The sequence below is a fragment of the Podarcis raffonei genome, chromosome 5 (genome assembly GCF_027172205.1).
Source record: "Podarcis raffonei isolate rPodRaf1 chromosome 5, rPodRaf1.pri, whole genome shotgun sequence".
Classification (NCBI taxonomy): Eukaryota; Metazoa; Chordata; class Lepidosauria; order Squamata; family Lacertidae; genus Podarcis; species Podarcis raffonei.
The window spans coordinates 89,325,979-89,343,503 of NC_070606.1; the positions used below are offsets into that span (position 1 = coordinate 89,325,979).

The 17,525-nt window shown below is 44.2% G+C and overlaps 1 protein-coding gene across 3 annotated transcripts in view; it reads left to right on the forward strand.

Annotated features, from left to right (window-relative positions):
* NAALADL2 (N-acetylated alpha-linked acidic dipeptidase like 2) overlaps positions 1-17,525 on the forward strand; it is a 740,348-nt gene that overhangs the window by 398,757 nt on the left and 324,066 nt on the right. For all 3 annotated transcript variants that reach the window (XM_053390588.1, XM_053390586.1, XM_053390587.1), the window contains one exon: positions 16,171-16,441. In XM_053390588.1, the coding sequence (XP_053246563.1) occupies positions 16,171-16,441 (271 nt within the window). The remainder of the gene's footprint in view (positions 1-16,170; positions 16,442-17,525) is intronic.

Below are 17,525 nucleotides of genomic sequence, written 5' to 3' on the forward strand. Positions count from 1 at the left end.
GCTCACCCTGTCACGGGGTTTCGAACCGCCGACCTTCTGATCAACAAGTCCTAGGCTCTGTGGTTTAACCCACAGCGCCACCCGCGTCCCATGTCAAGGCCCATAAGTTTAATTAAAGATTTACTTACAGAACTTTCTTCAAAAAAATAACAAAAACATCAAAGGTACATCCACATAATTGCATACAATATCTTACGCAAATCCAGCATAGGTTCATCTTCTTAGGAATAGAATATAATTCCAAACAGATCTAGAATCAAAGATTCTTATTTTACAGCCTCCATTTTGCCTGAGGCTGTGTGTTTCTGGAGAGCTTCATGTACATCCTACTTCTGCAGAGGCGGGGAACAAATATTCAGCCACCACCCTTCCAAGATGTCAAATTTGCAACAAAATACATTTGTCACCTGATCTAAGGTTAAACACTCACATGTTAGCTAGCAGAAAACAACAAAAGTTAATTATCAACCCATCAAGGAGTTCAGAGACCATTTAGTATACTCCCGTGTAATTTTCCCACATTAAAACCTTCAGTACTACAGATTTAGGCATTCTTCATTTCAGTGTCAATTAAACAATGATACTTAACAGTTCTGTTTTAGGGAGGCCTTTTTGTGTTGAAAAGCTGCCTCCAGAATGGAATATAGCTAAATCTCCTTTGGCTGCCCTTTCCCTATTGGCTTCACTTTCCCAGCAGCCACGGCCAAAAGAAATAGGAAAGTCTCTTCTGTTTTTGCCTATCTAGATTAGGAAATCTTCTTCCCTTGTCACCTCTGTAACCCTCTCCCTGAGCCTGCTACCCACTTGCCAGCCCATTCCTATCGAAGTTTACTCAGATCTCTTTACTTATTCCAAGGCATATTTGCAGAGGCTTGCATCCTGAAACTTTGTTCCCAACTGGTTTGTTTCCCTGCTTGTCCACCTTGGTATAATCACCTTTGGATTGCACCAGATCCGATTTGCTCAATTCCTATTGTTCACACCTAGCCCTGCCAAGACTTAAGCTTGCGAGAACATAAGAAGCCAGTCTAGTCCAGCATCCTGTTCTCACAGTGATCTGTCTGCAAGAAGGCACTGAGCACAAGGGCACTCTTCCCTCCTTCAGTTTGCAGCAGCCGCTATACAGAAGCATACTGCTTCTACCATAGAGCCAGAATATAGCCTCCCTTAGGGCTAGTAGCCCTGTTGGCAGCCCATACCCTCCAATATATCAAAGGCAAAAACCGGGATACCATCTGTTTTTTTCTTTTGGGAGAACAGCAGCCATTTTGGGTGCCATGATCTTACATGATTTTGTGCCATGATTCTCTCTCCGTAAAAAAAACAAAACTCCCTCCCCCCCGGTATAGAACCCGAAAACACCTGTTTGGGGGCACCACACAATACTGCACGCTTTCACAGAGCAAAATGGCGAGAGATCATGCTGCCCAAAATGGCCCACGTCCTCTCATGTGGGGAAAAAATGGCATGTCCCAGTTTTTCCAGGACACTTGCAGGGTATGGTAGCCTTATCTTCCATGAATTTGTCTAATCGTCTTTTAAAGCCATCTGAGTTGATGGCAGTCACTGCTTCCTGTGGGAACAAATGCTTTTAACAATACATTGTGTGAAGAAGTACTTTCTTTTGCCTGTCTTCAGTTGTCAAATTGGTCCAGACTTTCTGGGTGGTTGTGGGAGGGAGTAAGCACCAGGATGAGGAAGTCTGGAACTTGTTAGATAAACCTACCTTAGAGTGTGTGAACCCTGCCCCTGCAGGCCCACACCTCAATTTTTTCCTCTTCGCTTCCCACCTCTCTCTCTCTCTCTCTCTCTCTCTCTCTGTGTGTGTGTGTGTGTCTCTGAAATACAGTACCATTTATTTGTTTTACAACCTTGCTCTTTATCCTCTGACCTTGGAGGGACAGGAAATGTTTCTGAGGCTTCTAGAAATGTGGAGCTAAAATATAACAATGCCAGTATCCTTGTCCTTCACTGTTTGGTATTCAGAATAGAATGGTCATTAATGCTAATAACTAATGACATACTGCTTCCCAGACCCCATCTGCTTCCCAGCTAGCTGGTAGATGACTTCTCCGCCTCAGGGAATGTGCAGAAGCAATAAAAAGTGGACCAGGCCAATGTTTCGTGCTTTCTGCAATGAGGAAATACAGCTCCCTTGTAAATCTGTACTCCCCAGTGCAGTTCTGAGTACCACTTTTATGGATGTCCCTGGTTTCCCTCTCCTTGCCTCTCTCCCAATTTGTTTTCAAAGTGTCACTGCAAGCACAAACTAACACTCATGATTTCTTTGTTCAGACAGAATGAGCCATAGGAGTAAAGCGAAGTTTAACTCTGGCAAGTAATGGCTTTGCTTTAGTTTTGCACAGCTTAATTGATGCTGCCGTTTCTCGGTAGCTCAGCTTCCTCTTTAATGCCTAGCAACAGCCACCGCCATCTGGCCTTTAAGATTAAACATTCACATTCTACTCTGGCCCATTTCTTCTTTAGATAAAGCAATTCAGGTGATTGCACATTAAAGCACACTTAATACTACAGGGGCATCTTGAAAATCTTAATTCGGAGTTCCAAACATCTGCATGCTGCTGTTCACTTATCTCTGCTCTTCCTCTTACTGCAGTGTTATCTAATCAAACTTTGCCTTAACATTCTAATTTTGTGTACGCAGCTGGCGCTTTGGAGGAACCTTTCCAGTGTTGTCCTAAACTTTTGCTTTGCAACTAAATGTATGAACTCAGCCCGGGTGTGAAGAAGAGGGAAATAAAAGGCTATGTCCAATTGATCCTTCTATTGGAGAGTCTACTTATAGCTTTGAACAGATGCAATCCAATCCAATCTCTTAGCTACAGTTAGGAGTCCAGGATTTGGGTTGTGGCAGGTAGCTCAGTTAAAATATCAACAGATTCTATGGCTGCTCAGAAAAAGGCAATATCTACATACCACAAACAGGAGACTAGGAAACCCAGTCAGATGGGCAGGGTACAAATTTTATATCTATATCTATATCTATATCTATATCTATATCTATATCTATATCTATATCTATATCTATATCTATATCATCTATATCTACGCACGTACACACACACACATCATACATACATACATACATACATACATACACCCACCGACTGGATGGTTTATATATTTATAAAAACCAACTGGACAGTTAAGTCCAGTCAAAAGCAACTATGGGGTGCAGCGCTCATCTCGCTTCAGGCTGAGAGAGCCAGTGTTTGTCCACAGACAGCTTTCCAGGTCATGTGCCAGCATGACTAAACCTCTTTTGGTGCAACGGCACACTGTGACAGAAGCCAGAGCACATGGAAATGTCGTTTACCTTCCTGTCGCAGCGGTACCTATTTATCTACTTGCACTGGTGTGCTTTAGGACTGCTAGGTTGGCAGAAGCTGGGACAGAGCAATGGGAGCTCACCCCGTCATAGGGATTCGAACCGCTGAGCTTCTGATCAGCAAGCCCAAGAGGCTCACTGCTTTAGACCACAGTGCCGCATGCACACACACCCTTTTATCACCTTTTAATTTACACCTAAAAATATAAAGTAAGAATGCAGCAAACTTTGCAAATACCCATATTGCACAAACATACGAAACTTATCAGGCAGCAAATTACATTCAGTCATTACAGGAAATACTCATTTTGTACAGGGATTACATTCCAGACCCCAGCACACATCAGATGGACCTGTTCCACCTTTTGACATTTTTGTGGCATTTTCAGGTCACTTCCAAGTGTCATGTTTGCACATATCAGTCATTGCCTTTGTTTGCCAAGGTTCATTCCTCCTTTAGGAATATTCTCAGTTTCTGGCGTGCTGAACCTCAGGCCTGTGGGCCAAATGTGGCTTTCAAACTCTTATATCTGGCCCTCAGGAATTTCCCAGGCTGCCGTCCTCTCCTGGGCTATGCCCCAACTCTGTGCCCTTCTTGAATGCTTTTGCCAGGCAGAAATAAGTCACTGAACTGGGATAATACCTCCTGCTTTCCTGGATAAAGATCTGAGACATGTGTGCAGAAACCTCTGACTTTTGTGTGGCTAGAATGTAGCCTACTGCACAATGGGAAAAGACATACCTGCTGTTCTACTTCCTTTTGCCTCTGGCTTTGCCCACCAGAGGCACGAGGGTTGCCCTGAAAGAAGGTCCCCCACCCCTGATCTAATGCACATGAAGGTAAATCACATGGGCATGGAGACGAAAGGACTATGTTGTGCTCACACGGCTTTCCATTTGACACACACCCTGCAGCTGCTGAGGTATATTTCCAAACTGTTGATAATATAGTGCAAGACAATGATACTGTTTCTAGTACATCTTTACCAAAAGAACAATCACCCTCTTGGGTTTTAAATTACTGGAAGACAAGCTATTGTAGTGTAGATGAATTCAGCTTGCAGCTGGCAGTGAATAGCCAACAGCAACATGTAATAGTGAAGGGGAGGGGAGAGACTCAAAGAGAAATCAGTGGTTTGAGACTGGGGACTTGACAAGCGTGATTCTGCTTTTGCCTGTGGAGTGATGGAGGTTATGCCCCAGATAAGGCTCATCTTCTTACGCAATATGCTTAAGAGTGTGTTGCCCCATTGGCTGGAAATGAAATTATTTTGAAATGCAGGCACACAAATCTAAAGTATTTATCTGAGCAGCTATTCACTCTTCTAAAAAACAAAAGACAACCCTGAGATCATCGTGATTTCCGAAGATTTGCATAGAGTCAGCTGCTAACAGTGCATCTATTTAATTATCAACCTCTCCTTTTCTCTCTCAAGGACTTCAATTACTGAGCCTCACTTCTGAATTCCATCGCTGTTCGCCAGAAACCAAGGCCATTTTTTAAAAGGAGTTAAATCATACAATTTAAACCAAAAATAAAAAATAAAAAATTGCCATTAGCTGTGAGCATAACCCCACAAGCATTCTGACTTAGCATTGCGATCTAATCAGTTCCTCAATTCAAGGAGATGAGGAATGATTAGGAATTGAAAGGGACAAAAGCAAAACGATACCACCAGCTGGGCTAACAGGGTTCAGGGCTTTTGTGATCAGTGGCTCAGTGGCCATGCAGGTGTGTCCCCCACCCCCCCACCCAAATAAAAGGAAAAACCTTCGATTGCTATTCAGAAATATGCAGAGTCCTTTCCTGTATCTGAACTAATGAAACTGACTCAGGAAGCCAAAGATGCCACCTGGACTTGATTACTTTGCTAGTAACTTTCATTGAGGAATTATAGGATTGTAGAGTTAGCATGTTACCTATGGTCTTCCAGGAAAGCAAAAGTGGTTGAATTGGGGAGAGGGAGAGAAAAACCAATGTTTTTGAAGACTGTGTGGGTCAGTGCTTTAACTAAGAAAAGGAGGAGGAGACTTTGTTGTTGTTTAGTCGTTTAGTCGTGTCCAACTCTTCGTGACCCCATGGACCAGAGCATGCCGGGCACTCCTGTCTTCCACTGCCTCCTGCAGTTTAGTCAAACTCATGCTGGTAGCTTCGAGAACACTGTCCAACCATCTCGTCCTCTGTCGTCCCCTTCTCCTTGTGCCCTCCATCTTTCCCAACATCAGGGTCTTTTCCAGGGAGTCTTCTCTTCTCATGAGGTGGCCAAAGTACTGGAGTCTCAGCTTCAGGATCTGTCCTTCTAGTGAGCACTCAGGGCTGATTTCCTTAAGAATGGAGAGGTTTGATCTTCTTGCAGTCCATGGGACTCTCAAGAGTCTCCTCCAGCACCATAATTCAAAAGCATCAATTCTTTGGCGATCAGCCTTCTTTATGGTCCAGCTCCAGACTACTCCCTCTTTCTTTCCACTATTACATTTTGCTCTGCAACATTTCATTGGGTGATATCCAACAGACTCATTCCATCAGTGCAAGGATTTCTCCTTTCATAATACAACTCCTTGCCCCTAGCTCCTCTCTCTGTGCTCTCACCAAATCTGCTTTGAAGGTTTTGGGGAAACAAGAACAAGATATGGGGAGTGCAGCAGGAAGACAGAGGGAAAAATTCCATTGCGCAAGCAGAAATTCTTGCACTGATGGAACTAATTAGTTGGATACTGCCTGTTGCCTCTGGTTCACTGCCTGTGTGTGGTGGGGAGGGGGGGCTGTGTTTCAGTGGGAGAGCATGCAAAAGGTCTCAGGTTCAACCCATAGGATCTCAAGGGACAACTAGGAGATTTCCCTGGAGACCCACTGCCAGACAAAGTGGAAAATACTGCGCTAGATGGACAAAAGACAGCTTTATAGCCATCATTTTAGCCCACCATCATTGCTCAGACCTTTGCCATGGTTGTTGAAAGGGGTATCAGAATGCTTTAAATGTATGGTGTGAATGTGGCCAGTCTCTTTGGAGTGTATTTTTTTAAAAAAAGAAGAAGTAGGAGGGGTTCCCTTCTTCCAACAAAAAGCAACCCATTTACCTAAACTCCTAAGATATATGAAAAATGACCGAGAGTGCCCCCTAACTCTCAATAAACTGTCCTTACTCTGGTGTGAATAATTCAAAGGCTCTCTCTCATTTTGCTGCTTTTTGATAGCCAAAGTTGAACAATTTCACAGTCTGTGAAATAATGGAAGCAACAAATGTGGAAACTGTTCTTGTTATCTACTGTAGTATGATCTTGCAGTTGCTGTTCTGAAGGCAGGGGGAAAAGTCACTTTTTTAAAAAAAGAGTACTGTCTTTGGTGAACCGTGGGAGAGAAATACCATCTGACAAGGATTGTCAACTTCTACTGCACTAGATAATTAAGCAAGCAGTGAGACAGTCAGTTAGCTTTGCACTTTGGATCATCATTGAGAGAGAATTCTTTTTCTTTTTCTTTTTTGAAAGGATCACAGGTTAAGGATGCTTTTAATAAAATGCTTTAAATAAAAGGAGAAGAGGGAGTCTGATGACTAAAGCAAACAGGTTTTGAAGCAGATACCAAAGTGAATTTAGGCTTGGTGAGAGGTTGCCTCTAATCCTAAACCAGGGTCATGGATGTAGAACCTCTTGTGTGTGGTTTTTTAAAAAAGAATTTTTTTGTAAAAGTTCCTTGGTTTGGCAGTGAGCCAGAATTGAACACACAATCTGTCCCAACAAAGCGTTCATTTCAAAGGTACAAAGGTAATCCTAGTGCAAATCTCAGCAGACCTTTGAGATTGTGCGTTTTACTAGAAATGAGCAACTGGCTAGTATTGGCTCAATGGGGAACGATGGTAGAGGCAGAAATAAAATGGTGGCTCAGGACACAAGGCCAGTTTAAGACATCTTGGAATATGCCTTATGCTGTCTCATGTAATTGGTCTAGCTCAGCATTGTCTACAATGGCTGTCAATGGCTTCCCAGGGTTTCAGGCAGGAGACATTTACAGCCATACCTGGAGATGGTGGGGATTGAACCTGGAGCCATTTAAGTGCAAAGCAGATGCTTTGTCACTATGCTATGGACCTTGCCCATCTTTAATTCCAAAGTCTCAAATTACCTAGCTGCACCACTGCAGGTCTTACCATGCTGCCCAGGATTATTATCATTTTCAGAGGCCAGTAGGGCAAACTGGATAGTTCTGCCTCCCTTTCTGGGGGCAGGAAGGCTGCTGGCATTCAGGACCTAGACCCCACATATCTGAAAGGCTTCCCTTCAGACCATCCCAAATGTTACGACCAGCAGAGGGACCCTCTCTGTAGTTCTGCTGTACCTCCTTCAGAAGCTAGAAGGGTAACCCAGAAAAGGACGTTCTCTGTGGCAGCCCCTAAATCGCAGAATTCCCTCTCCACAATGGTGTGTCTGGCTTCTCCACTTTACAGCTTTTGGCAAATACTGATGACCCACCTCCTTAGTCTGGGATGTGTGTTTTCCAGGTTCCCTCTTTTTCTGTAATCCATTTTATCTGTTTTTAATTTTATATTGTAACCTGGTCTGGAACCTGCTGGCGAAGAACAGGAATTATTATTATTATACTTGTTGTGGCACAATCCTGTGTATTTTTGCAATTATTTACACACAAAGCAGCCTGTGGTAGGATAGGTTTGCCTGTGTATTTAGTATCACAGCCTTTTAAAGCACAGAAAATGATTGAGATCAGGGGTTGAGCACTGAGGAATCAAAGTAGCTATATTTAGATTAAGCATCTCTATGGACTCATGCCATCATTGTATCCCAGATTATGCTACTTTCCTGAAAAGGGGTAGAGTAGAGGGGGGCTGACAGCGGGGAGTGGGTAGGGGGAGAGTAGCGTATTTTCGCAGAACCACTCATTGATAGAGATTTATCTTTCTAAATGGTGACGCCGTGGATTAATTGAGGTGCTTTGTGCAAATGTCAGTTACTGGCTTTTTGATGGATCAAGCTGTGTACTTTTTTTGTGTTGGAGGAGAGTTAAGATATTGCTTATCATCTGTCTTCTATATCTTTCCCCTGGAAAGGGGGGAAAAACTGTACGAGGCAGATATTGAGGCAGTGTGGGGAGGGAGTGTGTAAGAGAACTGTGCTTTCTGGCTCCAGAGGGGCTTGACAAGATGGGAATGAATACACAGTATATTTACGGTCTCTCTTCCCATTCCAATATGCTGTCATTTCCCTCCTAAATAAAGATCAGTTCATTTGCAACACACATGCACACAAACTCCCTACTGTTATTTCTTGAACAATTAGACTCGAGGAAAAGCTAAACCGAAATGTCACTTCAAACATGGATCACATCAAGTGAAAGGAGAAAATAATTTAAAACACGCATACACCCCTCCCCAAAAGAAAACAAGTAGTATTTGAAAAGCAGGCGCAGAATCGCACAAGCATATTTCACTCCTGGGTGACAGTTTTTGATGGAATTTCTGCCCATAAGGCACCTTTATAGAAAAACAATAGCTCTGTGGAAGTGTTTTCAGCAAGGTCTCTTCCTGCTCCAGTCAGACAGAAATCCATATGAATAAATGCCCTTTAATAGCAGTGTTGTGGCTCTGGGAGCCTTACAGGGTTCACACAGTCATTAGGCATGGTTAAAAGCAACAACAACAACCCTGATTTTCATCACTTGGTGGCTTCCATGTGCAAATGGATTTTCACAGCTCAGAATGCCTTAGGTCAGGACTACAGAATTGGTGGCACAGCAGGTGCTATTGGGCTACAACTACCATCATTCCTGACCATCAGGAGCCAGTGTGGTGTAGTGGTTAAGAGCGGTAGACTCGTAATCTGGTGAACCGGGTTCGCGCCTCCGCTCCTCCACATGCAGCTGCTGGGTAACCTTGGGCTACTCACACTTCTCTGAAGTTTCTCAGCCCCACTTGCCTCACAGAGTGTTTGTTGTGGGGGAGAAAGGGAAAGGAGAATGTTAGCCACTTTGAGACTCCTTCGGGTAGCGATCAAGCGGGATATCAAATCCAAACTCCTCTTCTTCTAAAGAATTGGTGGCACAGCAGGTGCTATTGGGCTACAACTACCATCATTCCTGACCACCAGCCACGTTGGCTCTGATTGATGTGAGTTGGAGTCCATAAGCCTCTACAGGTTTTCCTCACTACCAACACACTTACACCTTAGCTGGAATTTTCAGCTTACATTCCAGCACCTCAAGAGAATTTTGTCCTTACCCACTTCAGAAATGTTTGGAAGCTGTTGCTCCAGAAATTATTCAGTTCAAGCTTAGAGTTTCTACAGGAGCTGGAGGCTCCATCGCCTTCTGGTTCTGTGCCTGGCCCTGATCCAGGAATAAGTTCACGTGGGCTTCTCCTTTCTATTCACATGTGGTGAGCTGGACACTTTGCCAGCAGTCCTGAAACTCCTGGCTAGCATACCGCATCTTCTGTTCCTGTGGACCTGGAAGCCAAGGGGAAGTATGAGAGCTCCTTCATGAATTTATCTAATCCTCTTTTAAAGCTGTCTGAGTCGGTGGCCACCCCTGCCTTCCGTGGGAGTGGGCTCTATAGTCTGATAGTTTTTGGATGCCAAAGGAGGTACTCTCTGACACACTGGTGCCCTGGGACATCTCATTAGAAACTCTTGTAGTGAGTTGCTGGTGTTGGGATAGGATTCTCAGCTCTCTAAATGGCTATTCTGAGAGCCACTTGGGGGACAAATTGAAGCATCTTCCTAGATACTCCTTAGGAAGTGTTCCCATAGTTTAGACTCTGCCCATGCAAGCTGGCCGTTGTTTCCCCATGATGGGAATGGCTATGAAGCCCTCTGTTTAAATGCTTGGCCAGTGGAATTCTTTTTGTCTCTGGCTCCAGCCTCATGGGCTGCCTCTCGCTTAGTTCTGATGCATCCTGGCTCCACATCTGGTCTGCTTTATTCTGTCTTTTAGTCACCAGGTTCTGCCATTGCTTCAGCTTGTTGGGATATTCCATTCCACCTTAAGGAACAGGCATGATTGTTGTGTGTCACATGTCTGTTTACACTCCAGCACAGATTGCTGGGAATTTCTGTTTGTGTATAGCTTTTGCTTTAGTTGTCTTGCTTTGGACACGGAGGAGATCAGACATGTTTCCTTTTGTTCTGATGTACGCTGAATAACCACAGAGCCTAGGGCTTGCCGATCAGAAGGTCGGCGGTTTGAATCCCCACGACAGGGTCAGCTTCCGTTGCTCGGTCCCAGCTCCTGCCCACCTAGCAGTTTGAAAGCACGTCAAAGTACAAGTAGATAAATAGGTACCACCCCGGCGGGAAGGTAAACAGCGTTTCCGTGCACTGCTCTGGTTCACCAGAAGCGGCTTAGTCATGCTGGCCACATGACCCGGAAGCTGTACACCCGCTCCCTTGGGCAATAAAGTGAGATGAGTGCCGCAACCCCAGAGTCTGGACTGGACCTAATGGTCAGGGGTCCCTTTACCTTTACCTTATGCTGAATAAACCTGCTTGTAAATATGCTCACACAGCCTCTCACGCCACTTCTGTTTGTGCGGTGTTTGCTCTTCTGATAGCGTGCTCAGTTTTCTGAAGCCTGGGCCGCAGATTCATGGTGCACCAAGGACCGGAGTTCACCTGGCACACCGGCCAGTGGGCTGGAGCCAGCTGGGGGCTTGCCAATTGCCCCCGTTTCCTTGGTTGCATGCCAACCCAGCTTACCCCAACCTAGGAATAAGGTTGCATTTCCCCCAGTGGAAAAAGTGGGAGCCCTACCCCCAGTTTTAAAATGTGGACCGCAACCCCCATCTGACCACTTTCCTTTGGTCAGTTTCATTTGTATGTTTTATGAAGCAAGAGTAAGAAAAGATCCAGCGACAGCAAATTATTCCTCGCTGCATGCCAGGCATGCTGGTTCAGCCAATTCACTCCCTCCATTAATGCCTATTTTATATCAAAATGCCTGGGTACTGTAAGTGTTCATTTTTCTTCAGAGACAAGCCATATCCCTCCACCTTTTGGGGCTTTCACGCTGCTGTGCTGGCAGGGAATCCTAGCCTTATAACTGTTGAGCACTGATGAGCTGTACAGACAAATTGTTTTATCCCCCTTCAGGAGGCTTCCACCCTCTTTACTGCTTTACACAATAGCATTCAGATTGCTGAAGCTTTATGGTGTAGATTGTGAACTATAATCCTTTGTGATTCATCTCTGGGTAGCTGAAACCAATGGTTTTCAAACTTTCTACCTCCAGGAAATGTGTTCCGTGTAAACCTACTGGCCAAGGAACCTCTCTGGGTAGCAACAGATTATGAGGTACACATTGTCACGAAGACCAGTAAGCCTTTGACACAGCCACAAGTGAATTTAGAATAAAATATTGTGCAGAAGAGAATGCAAAGTGTCTTATTTCCATGCAAAAATAATGCTTGAATTTAATATTTACTTGACATTATAGTGATACAATATAGTGGCGTTGTGGGTTAATCCAAAGAACCTAGGACTTGCCGATCAGAAGGTCAGTGGTTCGAATCCCCGCAATGGAGTGAGCTCCCGTTGCTCAGTCCCTGCTCCTGCCAACCTAGCAGCTTGAAGCACGTCAAAGTGCAAGTAGATAAATAGGTACCGCTGCAGCGGGAAGGTAAACGGTATTTCCGTGCGCTGCTCTGCTTCACCAGAAGCTGTACGCCGGCTCCCTCGGCCAATAAAGCGAGATGAGCGCCACAACCCAAGAATCACTCACGACTGGACCTAATGGTCAGGGGTCCCTTTACCTTTACTTTATAGTGATACAAAGGAAAAAGAATTCCTTTCTTTCTTCCTTCCCTCCTAACAACATGGTGGCCTACAGTTGTTGCTGGACTAGAATTCCCAACAAACTTGACTTTTGGCAATGCAAACTGGGGCTGATGGAACTTTTAGTTCACCATCTTCTGGAAGCCACCGTGCTAGGTACCCCTGCTTTATCATGTAGATGGGAAATTCATCTGAATTCCCAACCTCCTTCCATCCTTTAGTTAAATGTTGCTGGGGTGTTCTTTTACGTTGTGAATTTACATCTTCTGCTTTGACAAAGGGTTGCCATCTGTCCTCTTTTCCCAGGACACATCCTCCTTTTCATGGATAGAGTTGTCATAGCGATCCTTGATTAAAAGTAGAAGTCGGTAAATGTGTCTTCTTTTTTGCTCTTCAAAATATGGCTACCCTAGTCATGCAGTGGTTCGTTGTATCAAACCTGTATAACAAAGATTGAATAACACTGGAATGTTATTTGCTTGATCACTGCAGAATCATGGGATGACTTGCATATGTGAGAATGAGTCATCATTGTTCTACGACTACAGTGAAACATGCTCACATATTCGAATCCTATCACCAAGTGCTGAGTACTCAGGCAATGAGAAATCAAGATGTATGTATGTGTCAACCAGCCTATAAAGATCAAATGAACACCATGGGCACCAATGCAGCTAAATGCAGCTATTCTTACATCCTGTTGAAAAGAATGGGTTAAATTGAAATTGAAATTAACTGACTTTCTATAGCTTACAATAGAACTGAGTGAGGGCTCACTTTTTAAATAAATTTCTTAGTCGCTTTATCTTGCCAAGGCAACCCAAACCCAACTTTAGCTAAACTGCGTCCTCATTCAGTATAAGGATCATGTTGTGCTCTGGTCAGATGCTGGATCCACAGGGCAAGGCAGCAGGCCTTTGAAACCCCTGCCTCCAAACTACCTCTTCTAGGCTCCATTCCCTTGTGGAGAACTTAAGGTTCTGAAATGTCCAACCTTCTGACCTGAAAATGGACAACCTTTCTCCATTCCATTGCCTCCCACCTGGTGTGTGTCCTGTGCTGCTGGACTAATTTACTGTGAAAGGCATTGGTTCCTCAGACAAATGGGAAGGCACCCGTGAGGGTCTTGGCCATGGTCCTACAGGTCCTTGTGGTATGGGAGGTTCTTCTGAGGGCTCCTATCTGATGGTCCCAGGCACAGCAGCTGGCTCAGAGCCCTTTGTTGGTGCCTCTGTAGCCCCTGACTCTGATCCTGGATTGCTGCATGATTCAAAGGCCATGACAGATCACTTTTAAACTTCAAGAACAGTGCAGTTGAAGTACGTGGGTCATTTACAACTCAGTGCTCCTGAACATATTTGCTTGGAAGTATGTTCAACTTGGTCTAAAGATCCAGTTACAGAAAGGTAGCCGTGTTGGTCTGCCATAGTCAAAACAAAAATTTTTTCCCCTTCCAGTAGCACCTTAAGGACCAACTAAGTTAGTTCTTGGTATGAGCTTTCGTGTGTATCTGAAGAAGTGTGCATGCTCACGAAAGCTCATACCAAGAACTAACTTAGTTGGTCCTTAAGGTGCTACTGGAAGGAAAAAAAAAATTGGTCTAAAGAGATATCCTTCTCAGTAAGAAGGCTTAGGATCACAGCCTTAGCCTTGCTAGTGGAACTTCAGAAGAGTTTGTTTGCTAGATTAAAATATTCCCAAGAGTCATTAAAACACTTAATACCTGCTGATTTGTTTTAATAAAGCTTAGAGCAAGATTTGCATCAGGATTTTTAAATATTCTGTAAAAGGAATTATGAAGTAAATAAGGAATGCACTTGTGTTGCTTTAATTCAATCAAGGATATTGTCACTAAAGTTTCAATAGCGTATTGATTTAATTACAGAGTGGAAAGCATCGTTCATTTCATAGTGAAAGGAACAATTTCATAATTGTGCTCTTCATTTAAAACTACCTCCCTCACTGAAGCAAAGTGCAGGCTGATGGGAACTGCGTCAATCTTATTTGTATGGGATGAGTTCACTTCCATTATTTATTCTATTAATGCTTCCAATACCTGTGGGAAATGTGGGTCTTCAAGTAGCAATTGTGTTAATCAAACGACTTTGTGCGTTTTGGGACTGTCCAAGTTTGTGTCATTGCCTTAAAGGGCATAGCTGATGAAATCACTAGCTTGTAATGTACTAGTGATTGGATTAACTTGTCTATTTTGTGCAGTCTGTTTGAAGACTTATTGGAGATAAAGTGGAAAAGATTAAATCCAAAGAGTTGACCTTTGACTATTATTCCTCTTGAAAAGAGCTCACAAGTCTTTAACATAAGCCCACTTCATTTCAAACACGTGTGTGTGTCTCTCTGTGTGTTTTATTTGGTATTAAAATAGGCCACAGATGGTGAATGTCATTCTCATTTGTTTAAAATGGGTTTCTGGCTATTGGGCCGGAACAAGATAGGATCTGTTGTGTTCTCTCATATATGCTGTGTGTACACGGTGGATAATATCCGAAGAGTCCCATGTGCCCTCATGCTCCCATATGTGTATAGGTTCTCTGCATTTTTCTTTAAATCAGTCCCTCCTCATGCTGTCTTAAAGACCATTCTGAAGGTTCTCCCAACTCTCAGAGCTCATATGACCTGAAGCATGGGCAAAAGTTCATTGTGTGATTCCTCCAAGAGACAGTGGTCTCCAGGAAGGGATGTAGAAGGAACTAGAACTTCTCCTGTTTTAAATGCAAGTTTGTTGGTGCAATAGGCCCCTTAAAGGGGGAATCATTGCTAAGTCCTAATGTTAGGAGCTTCAGATTATGTTTCTTCAGATTTTTGTATAAAGGACACTTTCCTAAGAAGTGTACCAACCACGTTCTCCTCCTTAAGGCAGCTGACTGGGCGGTGTCTACCCACCCCATTCTGACCCTTCACTTCCATCAGCTGCAGAGAATTTCAGCTACATTTAGTCAAAAGGCATCTCCACTCATAACAAGGGACAATTTTGGGGAAAACCTTTAACAAAAAAGAGAGAGGCTACTTTGTTATGTTAATTCTAGGAACAAAACACAGCTTTCCCCAACCCAGTGCCTCCCATTGGTTATGGTGGTTGGGATTGATGGCAGTTGTTGTCCCAAACATCAGAAGATTACCAGGAGCAGTGGCATAGCGTGGGTTGCTGGCGCCCTGGGCGGGTAAGCTGCTGACACTACTGGAGCACCCCCCACCAGAGCCAAGCAGGGCTGTGTTGCGCAGCCTGCAGGGGGAGAGCCCATCTGGGTGACACAGCCTTTGGTGGGCAAATCCCCCTGATGCCCGTGGGGAAGAGCACCACACTATCACTGGTGGAGGAAGAGAGGGCAGGGGGAGCACACCGCCCCTGGCACCACGATCCCAGTGGGGTTCCATCACGGCTGGCCCCCTCATGCTGGGTGCCATGCCACCAGGACGCGTGCCACGCCCCTGAGGGTGGCTTGCCATGCCCCCAGGGCATGCGCCAGCCATGCCCCCGCCTGCTCTCTGCCCCCGGTGCCGAAGCATGAAGCTCCCCACTGCTGCCTGCCTTGCTCCATTCATGTCCGCTCTCCGTGGGCCTGAGCTGCTCTGCTGCCTTTGCTAGGGTGTGGATTTCTATGGAAGCCGATGCCTGTATGGGGGTACTTGGTTGCACCCCCTCAAAATTTTGTACCCATGCTACACCACTGACCAGGAGGGCAGCTTCCTAAAAGCATCCATATCTGAACCAGTCCCTTGTCTTCCTCGCAGATGATGTTAGGTTTTGTTTGTCCATATGGGTGATCCTATATTCTTGGAAGACTAGCGTCAAGTTTTACAAAACAACCAGAAGACTGGGCTAATACAATAGGCCTCCTGAAATTCTTAATGCGATATATCCACCTTCTTGTGATAAGATGGTTGGAGAATTAGGCACAATAAATTTTCTAGATTCTAGGCATCATACAAATAAAATCAGAGGCTTCTTATCAGAAAAGTGAAGAGGCATTGGGGAAATCCAGCGTGTTAATCGAGTACTTCTGTTGTTGTTTCTTTGTTGTCAGAGATTTGATACAGCTGCATGGGAAAGAAGATAGAGATATTGCAATGAAGCTGCTGGCTCAGTGGACATCCTGTGGCCTTGAAGATGTCCAGCTCGTAAATTACTCTGTCCTCCTTGATCTGCCGGGCGCTTCTCCAAATACAGTGACTCTGAATAGCACTGGTGAATGCTTTTATCCTAATGGACAGCTGTGTAGCAAAGAGACCAAAAAGCTTCACAGTCAAGACCTTCTCTACTCCTATGCTGCTTACTCTGCCAAAGGAACTCTCACGGTAATGTAACCATTTGTCTCTGTCATTTTGGTGGGGGGAGGAAATAGAAAGAAACAGCTTCCATCTAGATTTAAACCAATGGGATGATGTATTGTTTGCAAGACTCGAAAGAAGCCAAGTAGGTGTGGGTTTAAGATATAGTATGCTTTATGACTCAATTTTTGGCATGATCCATCTCTGTTTATGTTTTATACCTTTTTAAGTGGAAGCTGGAATTCTTCATATTTTTGGTGAGTCAACTGCCTTCTTTTAGAGTCATGTCAATAGCATTTGATGGATTTTTTAAATTCTTCGATTATAGTTGATGAGGCAGCTCTGCCAAGCACCACCATACCTTTCAAAAGATTCCTTTAAAATGAAGTTTTTGAGGACCACAGGATTGTTGCTGGGTTGGAACCTGGAGGTTTGGCCTTTACCTGAAAGTGGAGGAACCATAGATCTACGGCACAACCCCTTTGTGCAAAGCTCTCAGTCCTCAGTTTTCCTTCTACCATTTTGTCCAGCAGGACAGGTAACAAACCTGCCTCTCATTAGGTAGAAATGATGTTCTTGATTTCAGTTATTATTATTAATTAAATTTATTACCTGCCCTTCACCACTGAACTATGGCCATTGTTCACTTATGCTTTCCCTTTTGCTCTTAAAATGGAACTCTTGAGATCCACCTCCTTCCTACATGATTGAGCCAGTCCATATTTAACAACAAGAAACTTCTGCAATCTCATCTAGTCAGGAGTGCAGAACCAAGATGCGTACTAGGCTGTGATGCATGATAATGTTCAGCCACAGGACTGGAATAGGCAGAAACCCAAACCTGAAACATCAGAAACATTTGGTTTACATGATGTTATCATTTGCTCTAGGGGAGTGATTTTCTCAGCTGGGCACATCTGCAGGTACTGCACAACTGCACATACATGGCAATCTCTGCTTCTGCTATTTAACATTTATTTAGTGCTAGGTGCAGAGCAGAGCATCGGAATGAACAGTCCAAGCCCAGAGGGTTTGTAATCCTCATCTGGTACATAGAAGAGGAGCTTGGGGGAAAAGATAAATTTATAAGCACCCACACCTGCTCTTGGGA